The 20499-nt window shown below is 35.0% G+C and overlaps 1 protein-coding gene across 1 annotated transcript in view; it reads left to right on the plus strand.

Annotated features, from left to right (window-relative positions):
- The first annotated feature begins 2950 nt into the window (after nucleotides 1-2950).
- The window catches only part of HTR2C (5-hydroxytryptamine receptor 2C), a 167265-nt gene continuing 149716 nt past the window's right edge, over nucleotides 2951-20499 (plus strand). The window contains exons 1-3 of the mRNA XM_061136637.1: nucleotides 2951-3021; nucleotides 5868-5981; nucleotides 10872-11185. Coding sequence (XP_060992620.1) covers nucleotides 5947-5981; nucleotides 10872-11185 — 349 coding nt within the window. The 5' untranslated portion in view covers nucleotides 2951-3021; nucleotides 5868-5946. The remainder of the gene's footprint in view (nucleotides 3022-5867; nucleotides 5982-10871; nucleotides 11186-20499) is intronic.

A 20499-nucleotide genomic window follows, 5' to 3' on the forward strand; every position in this document is an offset into this window, starting at 1 on the left:
AAAGACAATTTGGACAAAGCAACAGCTCTTCCTTTATTCTTAGGTTCTTTTGATGTTACTCCTAAAATCACTTCAATTTTCTCCCTTTCCCTTTCCTTCAGTTAACGAGTTTGTACCCACCACTTGGCCAAGTAATGTGGGAGTGACCTGGAAAGTACATGTAGGTGATTCTTCTGCTCAAAAAGTTGTCTCTAGTACACCTTTGGTACACATCTGCCTCTATTGCACTGGACAAAACTTCTTGAGCATTTTCCATTTCCTCACCAACCACCTCCTCTAATTTGGCTAGTTCTCGTCTCTCCTCCTCATCCAACTATATTCCAAACCCTTTCCACACTACTTTATTGAAATGGTGCTAAGGTCACCAGCAGTCAATCTCCTTTTAGACAAATCATACAGTATGCACTCTTGTTCCTTCTCAAAATACATCTGCTTGACATTTTCCATTTTGCCTATTATTTCCATTTTATTTATTGCCCTCTTCTTTTATTTTTTCTCTAATATCTACTCTCTACTGTTTCAACAGTTGGCTGTTCAACCTGATCCTCAATTATGACTTTGCATGTGTGTGTGCCAAGTCACTTTAGTCGTGTCCGACTCTTTGCAACCCTAGAGACTGTAGTCTGCCAGGTTCCTCTGCCCATGGGATTCTGCAGCCATGAATACTGGAGTGGGTTGCTGTGCCCTTCTCCAGAAAATCTTCCCAACCCAGGAATCGAACCCAGGTCTACCACATTTCAGGCAGATTCTTTATCGCTGAACCAACAGGGAAGCCACAATTATGACTTCACTGGAGTCCTAAATCATGTTTTTTCTTCCCCCTTGTTGATGGTCTTGTTATTGCTTTTATCTTTGCATAGACAGCAATGTACATACTCTCTTAAAAGCTAAATTTAATATGTGCAAAACTGAGATAATGTGGAAAACTGATTTCCCTGCCTCATCTTTGTAGTTTTCACAAATTACGGGAGACCTGGGTTCGATCCCTGGGCAGAGGGATCCATGGACAGAGAAGCCTGGTGGGCTACAGCCCATGGGGTTGCAAAGAGTCAGACACGACTGAGCGGCTTCACTTCACAATGGACCACAAGGATGGTCATAATCTCCCACCACTTGGATGGCAAATTGGCATAGAAAATTAGATATTTCTTAGAGAGAGCACAGTACTGGTCTCCCAAGTGAATCATCAGCTTATTGTCCAATAAAGGCAAGAGGTGTAGCATGACTAAACTCATGACCATGCAAAACCCTTATAAGGTCACTAAAAAGAAGTCAGAATCAGAGCTGTATGCTAAAGAAATCTTAACCAGGTCCCTTAATAGTCATTCTTAATATTAGAGCTAAATAAGAATCACATCAATTAGCTATGAAATTAACAAATTCCCAAATCTACCTTCTCATACTGTTCATGGGGTTCTCAAGGAAAGACACTGAGGTGGTTTGCCATTCCCTTTTCCAGTGGACCACACTCTGTCAGAACTCTCTGCCATGACCCATCCATCTTGGGTGGCCCTCCATGGCATGGCTTATAGTTTCATTGAGCTAGACAAGGCTGTGTTCCATGTGATCACTTTGGTCAGTTTTCTGTGATTGTGGTTTTCATTCTGTCTGCCCTCTGATGGATAAGGATAAGAGGCTTATGGAAGCTTTCTGATTGGAGATAATGACTGAGGGGGAAACTGGGCATTGTTCTGATGGGCAGGGCCATTCTCAGTAAATCTTTAATCCAATTTTCTGTTAATGGGCAGGACTGTTTTCCCTTTCTCTTGCTTGACCTGAGGCCAAACTATGCTGGAGGTAATGAAGATAATGGTGACCTCCTTCAAAAGGTCCCATGCATGCACTGCTGCACTCAGTGCCTCCAACGCTGCAGCAGGCCACTGCCAACCCAGGCCTCCGCCGGAGACTCCTGGACACTGATGGGCATGTCTGGATCAGTTTCTTGTCAGGTCACTGTTCCTTTCTCTTAGGTCCTGGTGCTTCCATGAACTTTCAGATAGTCAAGCTGGATTTAGAAAAAGGCAGAGGAACCAGAGATCAAATTGCCAACATCCACTGGATCATTGAAATGCAAGAGAGTTCCAGAAAAAGATCTACTTTTGCTTTATTGAATACGCCAAAGCCTTTGACTGTGTGGATCACAACAAACTGTGGAAAATACTGAAAGAGATGGGAATACCAGACCACCTGACCTGCCTCCTGAGAAATCTGTATGCAGGTCAAGAATCAACAGTTAGAACTTGACATGGAACAACAGACTGGTTCCAAATCGGGAAAGGAATAGGTCAAGGTTGTATATTGTCACCCTGCTTATTTAAATTATATGCAGAGTACATCATGCAAAATACCAGGCTGGATGAAGCACAAGCTGGAATCAAGATTCCCTGGAGAAATATTAATAACCTCAGATACACAGTTGACACCACCCTTACGGCAGAAAGCAAAGGAGAACTAAAGAGCCTCTTGATTAAAGTGAAACAGGTGAGTGAAAAAACTGGCTTAAAACTCAACATTCAGAAAACTAAGATCATGGCATCCAGTCCCATCACTTCGTGGCAAATAGATGGAGAAACAATAGAAACAGTGAGAGACTATTTTTTTGGGGGGGCTCCAAAATCACTACAGATGGTGACTGCAGCCATGAAATTAAAAGACGCTTACTCCTTGGAAGAAAAGCTATGATCAACATAGACAACATATTAAAAAGCAGAGACATTACTTTGCCAACAAAGGTCCGTCTTGTCAAAGCTATGGTTTTTCCAGTAGTCATGCATGGATGTGAGAGTTGGACTATAAAGAAAGCTGAGCTCCGAAGAATTGATGCTTTGGATCTGTGGTGTTGGAGAAGACTCTTGAGAGTCCCTTGGCCAGCAAGGGGATCCAACCAGTCCATCCTAAAGGAAATCAGTCCTGAATATTCATTGGACGGACTGATGCTGAAGCTGAAACTCCAATACTCTGGCCACTTGATGGAAAGAAGTGACTCATTGGAAAAGACCCTGATGCTGAGAAAGATTGAAGGTAGGAGGAGAAGGGGACGACAGAGGATGAGATGATTAGCTGGCATTGCTGATGCGATGGATATGAGTTTGAGTAGGCTCCGAGAGTTGGTGATGGACAGGGAAGCCTCGCGTGCTGCAGTCCATGGAGTTGCAATGAGTCGGACATGACTGAGTGGCTGAACTGAAGTCTAACTTCCAGTCTTGTTGGAAGAGTCAAAGAAAGTTTTTCTCTTTTTAATTCATGCCAGCCTTTCTTCCCCATAGAATTTTTACTTTTTTAAAAAAGATTTTCACTTCCAAGATGACTATTAATAACGACTTTTAAATATTTCTTTGAGTGATACTGATTCTGATAGTTTGAGGTTTAGCAGTTCTGAATATATAGTGACGTACAGAGCCTATTTGGGGCCACTTGTTTTCAACTGTTCACACTATTTTTGATGATGCCATATTTTATATGACATATGTTAGCATATGGGCATAGATTTCATAGGCATCAATTAAATATAATGCTCAGGGTATGAGTTTTGATTAATTAAAATTCAACATTAATTGAGGTTATTCTGCAGTATCTCGTGTACTATCAAGAACTATATGAAAGCTAATATTTGTCCCCAATCTTGCCTTAGCAAAAGTAATTACTGTTATTGTTAACTGAAGATCTTACAGATATTTAGAGAGAGCATGAAAACGTTTGAAATTTATGTTTCAGAAAGAAATAAGAGATCATTCTAAATGGGTATTTACTGATCCTAAATTTATTTCTGTGGCTTAATCTGTAATTTTCTCATCATGCTTGAGACAATTTCAAGTTAATCAAAGTTTTTCCTCTACACAAAATTATATGTATACACATACACAAACAAATACACATACATACCTACACATATGTATGTTTATTCTTATAACACTGTTATGTTGTTACATGACCAAACAGTTTTTATGAGAATAATATAAATTCTCAATAAAAATAAATCACTGTCAGTTATTCCATAAAAGATTTCTTTTCTTTATTTTATAAAACATAAGTTCTGTCAAATTTGAATAATTGAACTCACAGGTATTTCTTGTTTCTCTTAATAATTTACCTTATCCAAGGCTCTAAGAGATTTTGTATCCCTTCCCCTTGTAGAATTATGCACAGAACATTTCACATACTGTAATTAAGGGGATGATTTGGGGGCAGATTTTTGTGTAGATATCCCTGAAAGATCTCACAGTGAGAGTTGAGGGATAAGAAGAGAGAATAAGTTAAATTTGTAGCTTGACCGACTAGAATAACAGTGTTATTGAGTAAGATGGGCAATATAGGGAGGCAGTTTATTCTGGTAAAATTTTATTTCCATATTTCTAAAAGGAACTAGAAAATACTAAAAAAGATTACTGACGAATTTTTATCATATTCCTTGAAAATATTTACAAATTAGACAAAAGAGATGACCTTTCAATATTATTTCATGTTCTTGAGCTGTTCAACTCTCTCTCTTTCTCCCTCCACCCCTCCTACACACACAAACTAAATTTTTTCTCATTGACAGCCCAATACATGCAAACTTAATGTCACAATCTTGACTCTTAAAATAGCTCACAATCCCCCAAAAGAATACAGTTACATGTTTGGCATGTATGGGAAGAGAGTTTAATCAAAATCCAAAAAGAGAAGATATAGAGAAGGCAAGATGAAAAATAGAGAGCTTTGCCCACTCTATTCCCAATTAAGAATTGCCAGGCAGAAAAACCAGCGGGTCTCTATGTTAATTATTAGAATTCAAACTGAGTATTTCTTCATTATCAATGTAAAAATTCATAGTTACATGTTTCACTCTGTGTAAAGATGTTATTTCCACAAGGAGCACAGCAGAGATCCTCAGCAAATTTGCGTCCAGTCTACTCTTGGCCAACATTTTAACACAATGAATATAATGAGTGCTAAGTGGTGAATAATCTGTTACATAAATATTTGGTAGAGTTTTGCAATGCAACAAATAGCTCCTTCAAAAATAGCCTACAGAAATCAAAGGTACTCACTCTGAAATTCTTTGGTGTTTACAGAGTTGTCATGTTTTCTTCCTAATTCCTCTGAAGATGAATTGTCAGTTCTTAATAAATGAAACTAAAACTTTTTGTTTCAATCACCTAGTGCAACTGCCTTTTTGTTTGCAATTTTCAACATTATTCCATGTGCCCCGACTGCAGCATACTATCTGTTGTATACCAACTAGTTGGTACATAGGGTGGTTGCTATATTTACTATAGTTAATTTAATCAATTCTTTTTTGGGGGGGGTACAAATCAATTCATTTTTTTTTTCTGTTGCCACTCTTGGATAATATTGTTGGTTAACACAAATGTATAAATAAAACTTTCTATGAAAACACAGATTGCCTCACTGAAGAAAAAAAAGTTAGAAATGTTGTATAAAATAGGTTCACTTTATAAAGAGGCTTAAATTTTGTTTTAGTTTTTCATGTTTCTATAAGATAAAACCTTTTTATTTTATACATGCTACTTAATTATTAGATCATGAACTTTCTTCCAATGGCTTGCTAATTAAAAAGAAAATATCCTAATTTATTTTTCAAAACACTAATTTGTACTCCAACAGGGTGAGATTTAGTAGAAGTTCCATATAAAGAAAGTGTATATAAGAAATTTTAGAAAAATCATGATGGTCATATATTGGTAAATAAATGAAAAATCTATTCTCTTTGCTATTTTTATCACTTATATGACATAATATTTGTTTGCTAAATTTAGTATTGATTGTTTCTTATCCCTTAATAAGTATATTTACTTTTATTTAATTAAATGTTATGCAAGTTATTTCAACTTTTAGTAATTCTTTTTCTTTTTTTCTCTCCCCAGAAAGGATGGCATAATGAATCCAGTCTGTTAAATTTCCTCTTCTCAATTTTAAACTTGGTTGCTTAAGACTGAAGCAATCATGGTGAGCCTGAAGAAAGCAGTGCACTCATTCCTGTAAGGAATTTTTGAAAACTAACTTTTCAGAGTGTTTTGCTCAAAAATGTTAAATAGGTTTTATATGATTGTTCAGCTATATTTCCCTCAGCATGCATAAATGACTTGAATACCAATAGACTAACATTGGTGTTTTCTATTCAAAAATAGTAAATGGGGAAAAACAATAATTTGAACTCCAATTAAACACAACCACTCATATGTTCAAACAAGTAAAAATAATCCTGATGGTATGGTTGCTGTGGTTGCTTTCTCTATGGCTAAAATGTAGAAATGAGAAAAGGTTCTTTCCTTCCTAGATGAACTAAACAGCCAAGAGAATAAAGCATTTTTATGTCTCTGGTTTTATGAAGAAAGTTGAGGTTTCAAAAGAATGGGTCAGAAGTCAGGGAGTAGCGTTTGGAGAATGTAGCTGGACAGAGAAAAATAATACTATTCTCAGAAACCTTGAGACAATGAACCAATAGTTAAAATCAATAGAATAACATAAAAGAGATAAGGAAGAAATTGAATTCAAGTACCGAGCAATTCTAAATGTGATCTAATCCAGGTATATCTTCTTTTTAACTTAGTAAAAAGTTGTATTGTTTTCTTCTAAACCTACACTTTGAGGAATGGGGGCATAGTAAAAAGATCCAGGGTGCTGTAAACTCTGATCAGTACAACTGAGAGGCCTTCAATCACCTTACTCCTACACCATCCCCTCTATGATTTCTACAAAAGTGCTCACTGAGGAAAAAGTTTATAGAGCAAGGTAAACACAAAGTACATCAACGTTGGATTATCTGCATTATGTGCATTATAGTCCATCTTGAATGTCACTGTACATTGCAGTGATGATAGTCCCAAGGATTTGTGATTCCAAGTAAACTAGAGCAGACAGGAGAAGGAAAGAGTGAAGGACAGTGATAAAGAAGGAGAAAGAAGAGCCAGGTGTGGGGAAATGAAAGGACCAATGTTTCCACTCCAGGTGGCTGTATCAACTTAGTATATAGCCAATGTTCCATACATCAAAATATAGGGATATACTGTGTGCTTAGTCGCTCAGTCGTGTCCGACTCGGTGATTCCATGGACTGTAGCCTGCCAGGCTCCTCTGTCTATGAGGCTTTTCCAGGCAAGAATACTGGAGTGGGTTGCCATGTCCTCTTCCAGGGGATCTTCCCAACCCAGAGATTCTGCATTTCAGGCGGATTCTTTACCATCTGAGCCACCAAGGAAGCCCAAGGATACCGGAGCGGGTAGCCTATCCCTTCTCCGGGGGATCTTCCCAACCCAGGTATCCAACCGGGGTCTGCTGCATTGCAGGCAGATTCTTTACCAGCTGAGCTACCAGGGAAGCCCTAGGGATACCTTAAAGGGCACCAAATTATCCTGGTATGAAATTAAAGAATTTGTGACTCAATGGTAAAGAATCTGCCTGCCAAGTCAGGACATGCCAGAGATGCAGGTTCAATCCCTGGGTGGGGAAGTTCCCTGGAGAAGGAAATAGCAACCCACTCCAGTATTCTTGCCTGGGAAGTCTCGAGGACAGAGAAGCATGGCAGGCTATGATCCAGGAGGTCAAAAAGAGTCAGACAGTACTGAGCACCATGCAAGAGAAATAAGGGCCCATTCATCTCTGCTATTAATGCTCATTGTCATATGCCATGCAAAAACTCAGTATATTTAAAATGTACTCAGACCTTTAAATCAAATTATCATTGTTTATCTACTAAGAATGTCAGATTATATTTTTGTTAAATATCTAGTAGCAATGAATAAATTATTTGAATTGTTCAGACAGAAACTGTGATTTTTGTGTACATGCTTTATAAGAATTATGTGGGCTTAATAGCAATTAATGTGAGCTTTAGAAACAAGACCCAAGTCACTCCTCTTTTGTAAAGGGACTGTATGGTTTTCATTAAGCATGTAAATATTAGAAATTAGGTTTAATTAGAATACAGCAAATTCTTGATTACAATACTATAGAAAATAGGAGTTACTGCAGTAAAAATCATAAAAATTTGCTCATAAGTAGTGCTCAAAGTGAATTTATTAATTGAATTGAAACTAGGTAAAAACTTGTCAGGATTATTCCCAATAATATCACTTTATTTAATAACTCACAGAAGATATATTTAGGTTCTATAAATTTCCTCAATAATTTAATATTTGTCTAATGGACTCTTTAATAAAAAATAAAAATATATTTGACCAGTAGAGGTAGGCAAAATGTTTTGAATATTTTTCTATCCCAAAGTTCTAAGATACTCAAATTTTAAAATTCATAATTGAACATAGTTTTCATGTACTTTTGTTATATACAATTTTATTTTACATTATTTTACCATTGTTACAGAAATATGAAAGTACTTAGATGTTTTCGCAATTTACTTAGAAAATTTGAAGTTGCACTGCATATCCTGTTAGGATCATATTCTATAGGCATAAGAATAAATATACTTGTGGTTCTGCAACTGACAATTGAAGATGTAGCATATTATTTTGAGCAGAAAGACTTATGGGGCTACCTGAAATGACCATCAACTAGTAGAAACTAGATTTTTTTTTTTAATATTTCAGAAGAACATGCTTTTCATCAGTTAGGCCAGAAAAGACTTTGGATTTAAAATGACTATCTGAACCCAGTTCTGCATAAATATCTTCTTAAAATAAAACTAGGACTTAAATTTTTGACAGATTTTGAAGTACACTGAGTTAGGATATAGCTACCACAAGATACTTTTGTTTAACTTTGAAGGCAGAAAGAATGTTTGCTCCAACATTTACTGAGGGCCTATTAAGTCAAAGGTATTATTTTGAGACTTTACATTATCATTTAATTTTCACAAAAACAATGTCATAAAGATCATCCTTATTTTAGAGATGAGGAAATAGATGTTCTGAAAGGTTAAGTGACTGGTCAAAAAAATCATTAAGATAATATAGCCAGGACATTGGTCACATGCCAAATGCAACAAATACTGTGACAGAATAATCAAAGCTGAAAGCAAATACCTTGTTTCTATTTATTTGGGTCTTTATTTCAATAATTTCTACACACCTTAATCACAGATTAATTATGCTGTAGATTTTTTGAATCACATATTATTTTAGCTTGTTTTTATGTCCCAGGAAAAAATACATCCAGCATTTGAAAACATTGAATGAGTATCTCTCGTTATTTGAAAAAATTACTATGTATATCTCTTCCCCAAACATGATGCTTAGGATATCAGGCAGCTTTGAATAATGAGGAAGTAGTTTTAAGCTAAATGTCTGAAGTACTAGTTTTCATTCCCTGTAGAATGAGTAAGTCAAAATATGTTCATTATTTCTTCATTATCTTAAACTATGGAAAGTATATTCACAAGATATTAAGAGAAATAATTTTTAAATATGGTAGAAAATTATTATAATATTTTATTTAAGTTTAAACAATGTCAATAAGTTTTCAGTTTCAGTGTTCAGTTTTGGTGGTTCAGAAAGTGTAGTGTGTGTGTATAATATTATAGGTACAATTATGATCATCATAATCATCTAGTGTTAGCTACTTCAAATTTCTCTGGTGATTGATAATAAGCGATAGTCAAACGACACATATATTTTCCCTGTATAGAAATAATATTTTTAGTTCAAAGAACAAGTGAATGAGATAATGAAATAAAAACATTTACATGAAGAACTCATAGACTCTGGATTTTGTACTGTTATATGTTCCATCATCCCATGCAATTTTCTTGCACAGAAAATTTTTTAGCACATGTTGTACCAATAGAGGAAATTTTCTTCTCTATAAATATCAGGGTTTAACAGCTAGTACATATAGTGTACTTGTTGCTTAATATTCATTAAATAACTTACTGAACACAGAATACACATAAGACAGTCATTCAGTTCAGTTCAGTTGTTCAGTTCAGTTCAGTCGCTCAGTCGTGTCTGACTCTTTGTGACCCCATGAATAGCAGCATGCCAGGCCTCCCTGTCCATCATCAACTCCCGGAGTTTACTCAAACTCATGCCCATCGAGTCAGTGATCCCATCCAGCCATCTCATCCTCTGTTGTTCCCTTCTCCTCCTGCCCCTAATCCCTCCCAGCATCAGGGTCTTTTCCAAAGAGTCAACTCTTCGCATGAGGTGGCCAAAGTACTGGAGTTTCAGCTTCAGCATCAGTCCTTCCAATGAACACCCAGGACTTAGCAGATAATAATTTTTGCTTTAAAGCAGGAAATATTGAATATGCTTGTCTTTGTCTATTTTGTTAAGGAAAATTAATGTTAGTTTTATTGGACACTTTGGGAACTTACACTGATATATGTAAACTGAATAAATCTTATGTCACCATCAGGGGAAATTAATTTGGAATTTACAAAACAAAACCACATCTGTGTCTCTTGCATTAGTCTGCCACTTGGCCTGAAATTCTTGTTAGTAAAAGCCTACATAAGTACCATCACGAGAAATATACATTTTAAATGACTTTAAGAAATTTCGTTTCCAGCATAGGAAAGCGTCAAACCCATAGGAATTAATTATCACCACAAATCATCTTCTAGCCTAGAACAGGAGCCAGAAAACACAGGACAGAAATGAGGAGAGAGTCAGGAAGAAGGAAAATGTATAGGACAGCTATTAAATGTATAGGACAGCTATTAAAGATACCACGAGCCAGCATTTTATGTATATATATATATATGTATATATATTTCAGTAAGCTAAGAGCCTAACTCATATTAAACACTCAATAAAAGGATAGAAATAAGAAATACTGAGGTTTAATTAAGAGAGTAAAAACGGTGATGTGATAATAATGATTGTTAAAGGAAAAGCAGTTGTTTTATATAAGTAATTTATTAGGTACAAGCAATATAATATGTACCTGATTTTTTTTTTTCTTAATTTTCAGTGTGCACCTGATTGGCCTATTGGTTTGGCAATGTGATATATCTGTGAGCCCAGTAGCAGCCATAGTAACTGACATTTTCAATACCTCCGATGGTGGACGCTTCAAATTCCCAGACGGGGTACAAAACTGGCCAGCACTTTCAATTGTCATAATAATAATCTTGACAATAGGTGGCAACATCCTTGTTATCATGGCAGTAAGCCTGGAAAAGAAACTGCACAATGCCACCAATTACTTCTTAATGTCCCTAGCCATTGCTGATATGCTAGTGGGACTACTTGTCATGCCACTGTCTCTGCTTGCAATCCTTTATGGTAAGTACCATTTTATCAGTTTTTCCATCTCAAGTCATGTCATAAATTTCTGTCAGGTATTGTAGTAAACAGAAAGTTAACTATCCTATTCATAACATTTGGAAAATTAAGGAAATTGTGTGACAGAAAAATTGGACATATTTAAATAAATCAGTAGCAAATCAGTCTTCAAAAAGCAAAACAAGTGTTTTATATTAAAATATATAGATACTCTATTGCTTAGTGTCATTTCTAAACAATGACAGTGCCTTCCAATGTACAGAATGTGACAGTGAAAGAAACACACTGACTCCTATCTTCTGGGCAGAACACACACCTAGTATCATCTTATATAAAAGGAAGATGAAAGAAGCATATCATCTTAAAAAAAAATTTAAGTAATCTTAAAAGTTGGCAAACTAAGTGCTTGCCACATAATAAGCACTCAATAACAGCTATTCTTCTTCTTTCTAGATACTATAATTCATATTTTTTACAAGGAGACAGGAATAAAAAATTAACAACTAATTATATAAGTGCAAGTTCACATTATCACAATAAAAATTCAAGCATTTGAAAGTTTTGATAGAGGATTTTAGAGAGGTTTTAATTTTTCTTTTGATTTTCTGCCGTATCTTTGCCCTATTCATTTTAACACTAATTTTTGTTTGTATGTAATATTTATAAAGAACAATCAAAACCACTTTTACTAAACTGCTAAGTATCTTTGCTAGGAAGTTGGAGAACCCAGTTTGAATTTCATTGAAGATACACTCATCTCACAAGGGAATGAAATAGACTCCCTGTTCCCTGGAGAGTATAATGGAATTAGACTGGAAGGACTAATACTGGAAATGGATCTAGTTCTCAAATCCTAAAAGAAGATTACTGCATCTAGAAAGTAATCTTTCATGGAACTTAAAAATTAATTATCCTGTTCTAAATACCCAGTGGTAATAGATTATCTCAATAGGCATTTTATAAATAATATTCTCAGGAAATACACTTTCTTATAGTTACTGAGTTTTCATGATGCATTAATTTCAAAGTAAATGCGTTGTACCTTCTCTGTGAGCATTTTACCACACTGTAGCTCCAAATTATGTAAGAAAAGGTCACTGGAATGAATGTGCTTTAGAAGACATGTTTTGTTTTCTGGTGTTTGTGTTATTTTGTCAGTTTCTCCCTTAAAAATATATAGGTGATCAAAATATAGCATCAACTGAAATTCAAATCTAACACATCTATCGCCACCCCTCCCCCAAGCAATAAAGAACAACAAAAACAAACTACACAATATCAGCCCCAAATTTGGAGAACATCCAAATTCCAGATTATCTGTAAGCAGAAAATAAATAGGAGCTCACAATAGCTCTCTTTTAGGTTCCCACTATGTGCTGTTGTGAAGAGGAAGGCCAGTCCAATAAATACTAAATTAGAGAGAGAGAGAGAAGAAAAGCTAGTAGGAGGCCTAAGATTGATCTCAACTCATCACAAGAAAGAAAGTTTACCACAAGTATGAACATTCTGGAAAACTTCTCTGGAAGCTCATCCTTCAGGGAAGTGACTTGGAAGTGTGCACAGAACTCAATAAAGCAGTGTTGAGGAAGGAACTCTTTGGAGGTTGGAAAGGGCTAAAGGGGAGAGGTGACTTTTGAAAAAAGTGCACAGTGAAGGGAAAAAGAAACTAGAGGGGAAAATTTATCATCTTAAAAGGAAAAAAAATAAAAATAAAAAAGTCAACCTGTAAGGCTCCTTCAACCTTCCCCCCACTGCCCTCCACTGTACCCCAAAAGTCCTCCAATAAAGAAATCAGAGTTTGTTAACATAAAGAGAAGTGGGTGCTCTTGAGCTTGGAACTTGGAAACTGCCCACAGACTGCTACCCATGTTCAAACAAATTCAAATATGCAAGTAATCTTCATCTATACCAAGTCACAATAAAGATAAAGCAGAACACAGAATTTTTTAAAAAGCCATTTGATGAAAATTACTCCAAATAAAGAACTATCAAAAAAAGAAAGCTATAACAAAATACTTCAAGAGAAACTAAATTTTCTCAAACATTGAAAGATACATACATACATATATATATGTATTATATGTATATATATATATAAAAAACCTTGAAGTAGAAATCTAAAAACTGAGAAAAGAAATGGATTTAAAATATCAGTCAACAGAAAGCAAAAGTTGCTTGAACCCAGGACAATAAATTAGGGGAAAAGGATAAAATAATATTGGAAATGAACATTATATTAATAGCACCTAAAGAGTAGGTTAACATGAAAATGTAATAAGGAACACTAAAGAAAAATAGGGAAACAACAAAAAGAATGAAAATGAGATGAAGAAAGAAGTCAGAAAGAAAATGTTTAAGATGGAAGACCAGAAAAAAAAGAAAAAAACAAATGCAAGTATAATCAGAATCCCTGAAGATGAAAAAAAAAAAAAGAACAGAATTAATCTTTAAGACTATAATCTAGGAAAGTTTTCTAGAAATAAGAGAATCTAAACATACATATTGATAGGACCAAGCCAGTACCAATAATTTGACCTGGAACAGTCAACTCTGAGATGTATCTGAGACATTGGGTTTTAAATATAAAGAAAAATCTTCAGGCAAAAATAAGAAATAATTTACCAAAGCAAGAGAATTAGACTGGACTCATAATAAAAAAAAAATAGCAAAGCAAAGCAACAGTGAAACAATAGTTTATTTAAAGTCAACCACTTATATGATAGTCTTTCAAAAGCAAATTTATAAAGACAGAAAACAGGCCTGAGCACTTGTCTCATGCATCCCACCTGGGCTGGTGATCTGTTTCCCTATAAATAATATACATGCTGTTCTTTCGAAACATCCCACCCTCACCTTCTCCCACAGAGTTCAAAAGTCTGTTCTGTACTTCTCTGTCTCTTTTTCTGTTTTGCATATAGGGTTATTGTTACCATCTTTCTAAATTCCACATATATGTGTTAGTATGCTGTAATGATCTTTATCTTTCTGGCTTACTTCACTCTGTATAATGAGCTCCAGGTTCATCCATCTCATTAGAACTGATTCAAATGAATTCTTTTTAACGGCTGAGTAATATTCCATGGTGTATATGTACCACAGCTTCCTTATCCATTCATCTGCTGATGGGCATCTAGGTTGCTTCCATGTCCTGGTGGAGAGGGAGGTGGGAGGGGGGATCGGGATGGGGAATACGTGTAACTCTATGGCTGATTCATATCAATGTATGACAAAACCCACTGAAATGTTGTGAAGTAATTAGCCTCCAACTAATAAAAAAAAAAAAAAAAGACAGAAAACAGATCATCAGTTCACAGGGTCTGAAGGTGGGATGCTGGTTCCAAAGCAGCATTTACTTTGGTTCTATGGAACTGTTCTACATCTCAATTGTGGTGGTTTTATTATATATACATATTTCTAAAAATTTGAAAAACTATATATTCTAGTATGCAGTTTTAAAAGGGTAAATTTTACTGGATATAATTATACCTTAAATTTAAAAATAGAAAAATACCTAAACAAAGTTTGAAACAAAGATTTTGTATCCAGGCAAATTGGCCATCAAGGCTATAAAAAGCTTATTATTTTTTAAACTCAGGGAATTCTGAAACTTTAAGTCCCTCTTAAGAAACTGAATATTGAATGAGATTCATCTAGCAAAGAGATGATTGAGAAATTTTCCTCAAAATGATGGATCACAATCATTTAATATATTTAATTTTAGAGCAAGCACAAAAACAAAGGTTTTATAAGGGCATAAGAATACTGTCATATGTTATATGATATACATTATCTAACAAATTAGAAGCAATGCAACTAAAAATTGAGAAGAAAAGAGAAAGAGAAAGGGGAAGGAGAAAGAATAATTTCATTCATTTTTCTCTAAAGAAAAGATGGATGTTAAATTATACCCCCTCAAAAAATGGCAAACCAGAAAGTACCAGATTTTATCATAAAACAGAGGGCTAAGAGTATTAAGCAGGATATAAATAAAACATGACATAAAGTTAACAACTAGAATAAAGAGACAAACCTATCTAAAACTAAAATAAATGCAATTAACAGAAAAGCAAAGAAAAAAAAATGAAGTAGAGGAAGAAACAAAGGAAAATAAAGCAATGTCTTTAACATTATACCATTGTATAAAAAGATAGATTTGAAAACAAACTTATCAGTAAGAGCAATACATGTGTAAGAACCTAACTTACCATTAAAAAGAAAAGATTTCATGTTGGCATACAAAGAAAAACCTAATTATACTCACTTTATAAGAGAACTCAAAACCCAGTGAATCATAATGGTTAAACTAAAGGGTTGAGTGAGCATAGGTATGCTAAGCGAATAGAAATACTAAGAAAATAGAAACTGTGATGTTGGTATCTGACAAAGTGAATTTCAAGTGAAAAAAAAAATAGTAATAGTTTAAATTCATGATCTTTTTCTTCCCCCAAAAAAGATGCTTATTTATGATCAAAAGCTGCAATTAACAACTAATATTTAGTGGTTAGGAATATCTATGACCCTAATAATACAGTAATGCTATTTTTTAAAGCAAAAACTAAAGAAAATGGAAGAATACCTTTGTGGAGTGTTGTTTAGTAGCTAGGTCATGTCCGACTCTTTTGCAACCCCATGGACTATAGCCCACCAGGCTCCTCTGTCCATGGAATTTCTCAGGCAAGAATACTGGAATGGGTTGGCATTTGCTTCTCCAAGGGATCTTTCCCATCCAGGGATCCACCCCCCATCTCTTGCACTGCAGGCAATTCTTTACCACTAAGCCACCAGGGAAGTCCACATTTATGGATACATTCTACTAATGGGGGACTTTAACATATCATACTCAGAACAAGAAAAAATGGACATGTAGATCTTACAGATGTATGTTAAACTTTGTATCTTTACCATAGAAAGTACACCTTCTTCACAAGTGCGCATGGAATGCTCACAAAAATTAATTATCTATTAGGCCACAAAGAAAATATTAGAAAAGTAGAACTATTACAAAAAAATTCTTTCTGATAAAAACACAGTTAACACTAGAAGCTATTAACGACAAAGGTTTAAAGATCATAGATAGTATACATCTGATCTTGAGTTATAACAAATTCTAAACAACTGTTGGTAAAAAGACAAATGCAAATTGAAATTACAAATTTCTTTAGAAATTTGACAGCATAAACACTGCATATTATCTATAGAATATACTTGAAGCAGTGATCAAAGGAAAATTCATATCTAATCACATTTATAAGTAAAAATGAAAGTATACAAATGAATTAAATTACTAGAAAACAACCTTGAAAGAAAAACTGCAAACCTAAAAGAAAGCACAAAGAAAATAACTAAATATAAAAGTAGAAATTAATTAGAGAATAGAAAAACAATATACTTAATTCATAAGTCAAAATCCTGTCTTTTAAAAAAGCAACTTTTAAAATAAAAACACTAGGTAACTTAAGGAAAAAGGAGGAAATATAAATATTCAAAATAAGAAATGACAAGGAAAATAACCATTGAAGCAAAATACATTTTTAAATCATTAGATTACTTTGTAGGTTTATTTGCAAATCATGTGAGATCATTAAAAAAAAAAAGCAGGTAATTTCCCGGAGAAAATCAGGTTAGCAAAATTGACCTCATTAGATATAAAAAGCAACAGAACAATTTCAGTAGAAGAATTAAAGTTATTAAGGACCTAAAGTGGACTTCCCAGATGGCACTAGAGATAAAGAACCCGCTTGCCAATGCAGGAGACACCAGAGATGTGGGTTCAATCCCTGGGTTGGGAAGATCCCCTGGAGGAGGGAATGGCAACCCACTCCAGTATTCTTGCCTGGAGAATCCCATGGACAGAGGAGCCTGGCAGGCTACAGTCCATGGGATCACAAAGAGTTGGACATGACTGAAACAACTTAAGCATGCATGCATCACACACAAAAATCATCAGATCCAGATAGTTTCACAAGGGATTTCTATAAAACCTTCACAGACCAGGTAGTTGTTGTAATGTTCCATAAATTGTTTAAGACCATCGAGAAAAAAAAAAAAGCAACTTCTAATTCTTATATGAAGCATGCATAGGTTTAACATATAAACCAAATAAAAACAGTACAAAGAATATTACAGACTAACAGTTAAGACGGAAATTCTTTATAAACAACTGGCACACAGAATCCAATGCCACATTAAAAACATTATACTATGAACAACTGTAATTAATTCCAGTAACACTATGTTGGCCCAATATTAGGGAATCCCTCAATAAAATATATTAATATATATTATTAGTGTCAACATTATCACTAATTAATATTTGTTAATAGTTAAAGTTAAAATATTATCAGTATTGATACAACTATAATATTTACAGCATTGTATTTATAACATTAAAATATAATTTTTAAAGTATGTTCTTTAGCTCTAAAGATGTTGAGTGAAAAAGTCTTTATCCTAAACATTCTAGAAAAGCTATAGTTAATGGAAGTAAACATGTGATAAATACAATCTTCCTGATTTCTTTGAACTGGTTAACAAGCAGTAGAAGATAATCTTCTCAAATATATAACACATCTCCAAAATTTGTATACCTGGTTTTTTATCTAACCAATGATTTTTAAACTTTGTAAATTAAATATTTTTTATTGAATTGTGTATGAGTTCCAACTTTGCTGTGTTTCTCCCACTTCCGATTTTCTTACACCTAGCTGCTGACTCACTGATTATAAACTTGCCTGGTCCCTGAAAGCATTTAAGTTTGTGACAGGCCTCAGAGCTTGTGGGCACAAAAGAAACAACCTTGGTATCAATACCCTAAATTCACTGGCTTGTTTTCCCCATGTGCTAATGAAGTTACTTGCATCTCCTAGAAAGATACATACCTTCCCTCCAAATACCTCTATAAGTCCCTAGGAGTTATCTCACATGTGATCATGAATAAAGTCAATGTGCATCATTTACTGCTGCAACTGTTCTGGGCTTTCATCGAGCGTGTTTGTATTTACCCTCACTTGCCACTGCTCACTGTATCTGCTCATCATCCATCCCTCACTGGGCATCATCACCTGCCACTGAGTATCCATCATCATATGCTGGGCATCTGATGAGTACCGCCATGTCTGTTGGGAATCCACAGTCTCCCACCAGGCATTGTGGTCTCTGCTGATGCTCTGCCATTTCATCATCAGTGCCTTCCATGAGAATGCTGCTTTACCTGTCTTGAGTGCTATCACCTGGTACAGCCAAACCTACAAACCCTCAAGATAACTCAAGACAATGCTGCCTTTGCTTCTGTCTCCATTTTATTTAGTGTTCCTTAGGAAAATTAGGAATATGGAGCATGCTTTGTTATCTAAACATTGAAAAAGCAATGCTTGTCCTTGCCCTCTTCACAAAATCCTAAAACAACTCTACTCTTTTTTTTTTCTTTTCTACTTAATGTAGTTTCCTCAGGACTTACACATTCTATAGGGCTGGTCTAAAGTATATTTGCTGAGGCCTTAATTTCTGTCCTCAGGCATCTACATAAAATACCTCCTGAAAGGCTAAGCAGTGACATTATCAGTCTTGTAGCCTAGCACTTATCCCTATATCTGGTATTTTTAAATGAATAAATGAAGGCTTGTTTCCCTTCTGCAAATCAATTCATGAGGTTAGATACTTTGGACGTCCCAGCCCCACAGATTTACACCTGTGAGTCTTTACTTACAAAAGTCTACTCTCAATATTCCCTTTCCCAATCTACTTAGTCATTTCACTCAGCTATTTATCCTGGGGATGGGGAGAATTTTCTTTACCAAGTACATTTCAATTACAAGTGTAAGGGAAGAGTGGCACTCAGTGTATTTATAGAAAATTACAGTGACACACATTAAAGAACACGATCCAGAGGCCCTGGTTGTTATTCTTTATACTTTGATATAATTCTTTGTACTTTCTCTTTTTTCCTCCTTAGAACAACTTTTGCAGATTAATTACATCTTTAATTCTCCAACAAATCCATAATGTAATCTTACTTAACATTCCAGTTCTGCTTCCAAAGGTCATTTCACTACAGGCAGATAGGCAGCACTGAGTGCTCACCCAGTGTTGAGCCCTATTCTAAGTGCTATACATTTACTATCCACAATTAACAGGTAGGAAAATCAAAGCACCAAGAGTTTAAGTACTCCCAGTGTTCTATTGTCAACTCGAGAAAAAGCCCCCTACATTTTCAACATTAAGAGGAAACTCTTGTCTATCTTCTCAAGTTGGGTTTGGGTTTCCTGGTGGAGAGTCCATTTCTGATGGTCAAAAGATTCACTTCACTTTATCTTTTACTTCTATTTAGCTAATCTCAAATATAGTTCCTGGTATAGGTATTTTTTGACTTTGGAAAATCTCATTTTTTCATGGAAACTTTCAGAGGTTTTTTTCTTTTTTTTATCATCTTATAATGTGTCAATTCCTAGAAAGTTAAATTTTCGGCCCTTATTTCCAAGACTCTTTACCCTAAGCCAGTGTATGTAATCCAAGAGCCTTTTAACTTGGTTCAATAATGATGCTAGAGGTAATGACAACAATAACTATATTGCTAACTTTAATTGAGCACTGTATAGGAAGGAAATCTTGTCTGGGGTCCTGCAAATTAAATTGACAAAGGATAGTTTAACAGGAGACAGTTAACAGGAGACAGTTAACAGAAAAAAGACAGTTTAACAGGAGAAAAGGGTTTATTACTTATGCATACTGAGTTCTTAATAGAAAATAAGTGAAAACCCAAAGAAGCAGTTAAACCTAGGGCTGTAAATATCATTTTAACAAAAAGCAATAAATTATGGAGAAGTGACAAGTCAAAGGAAAAGCAGTTTAGGCTTCTAAGTGTGGTAAATGTGGGATGGTAACCATATGTGGGAAACTAATGGAAGATAAGGGTTATGTTAAAAAGGTTTGTTATGAAGCCTCAATCTTGTGTAATCTGAGGGGATACTTGTCTGTCTTCAGAGACTGAGTCATCCTCCTCTTCCTGGTATAGATTGGGAGGCAAACACCTTCACAAAGGGAAATTTATACCCTGCCTTTAAGCAGAAAGGGCAGGGTGAAGAGCTTTACCTGTATTGGCTATTTCTCATTTGCCTCGGCTCAAAATAATCCTTATGCCAAAAATGTATATTTGGGAGTGGTGTGCTCTGATGCCCTTCAGCACTAATTCTGTGTCTATTACCTTGTTTAATTCCCACACCAACATGTAGGTAGAATTTTACATTTTCCCCACTTTACAGATAAGGAAAATGAAAACACACAATTTATCTGATTTTAGGACCATGAAAGGCTCATCA

The sequence above is a fragment of the Dama dama genome, chromosome X (assembly GCF_033118175.1).
Source record: "Dama dama isolate Ldn47 chromosome X, ASM3311817v1, whole genome shotgun sequence".
In the NCBI taxonomy this organism is placed as follows: domain Eukaryota; kingdom Metazoa; phylum Chordata; class Mammalia; order Artiodactyla; family Cervidae; genus Dama; species Dama dama.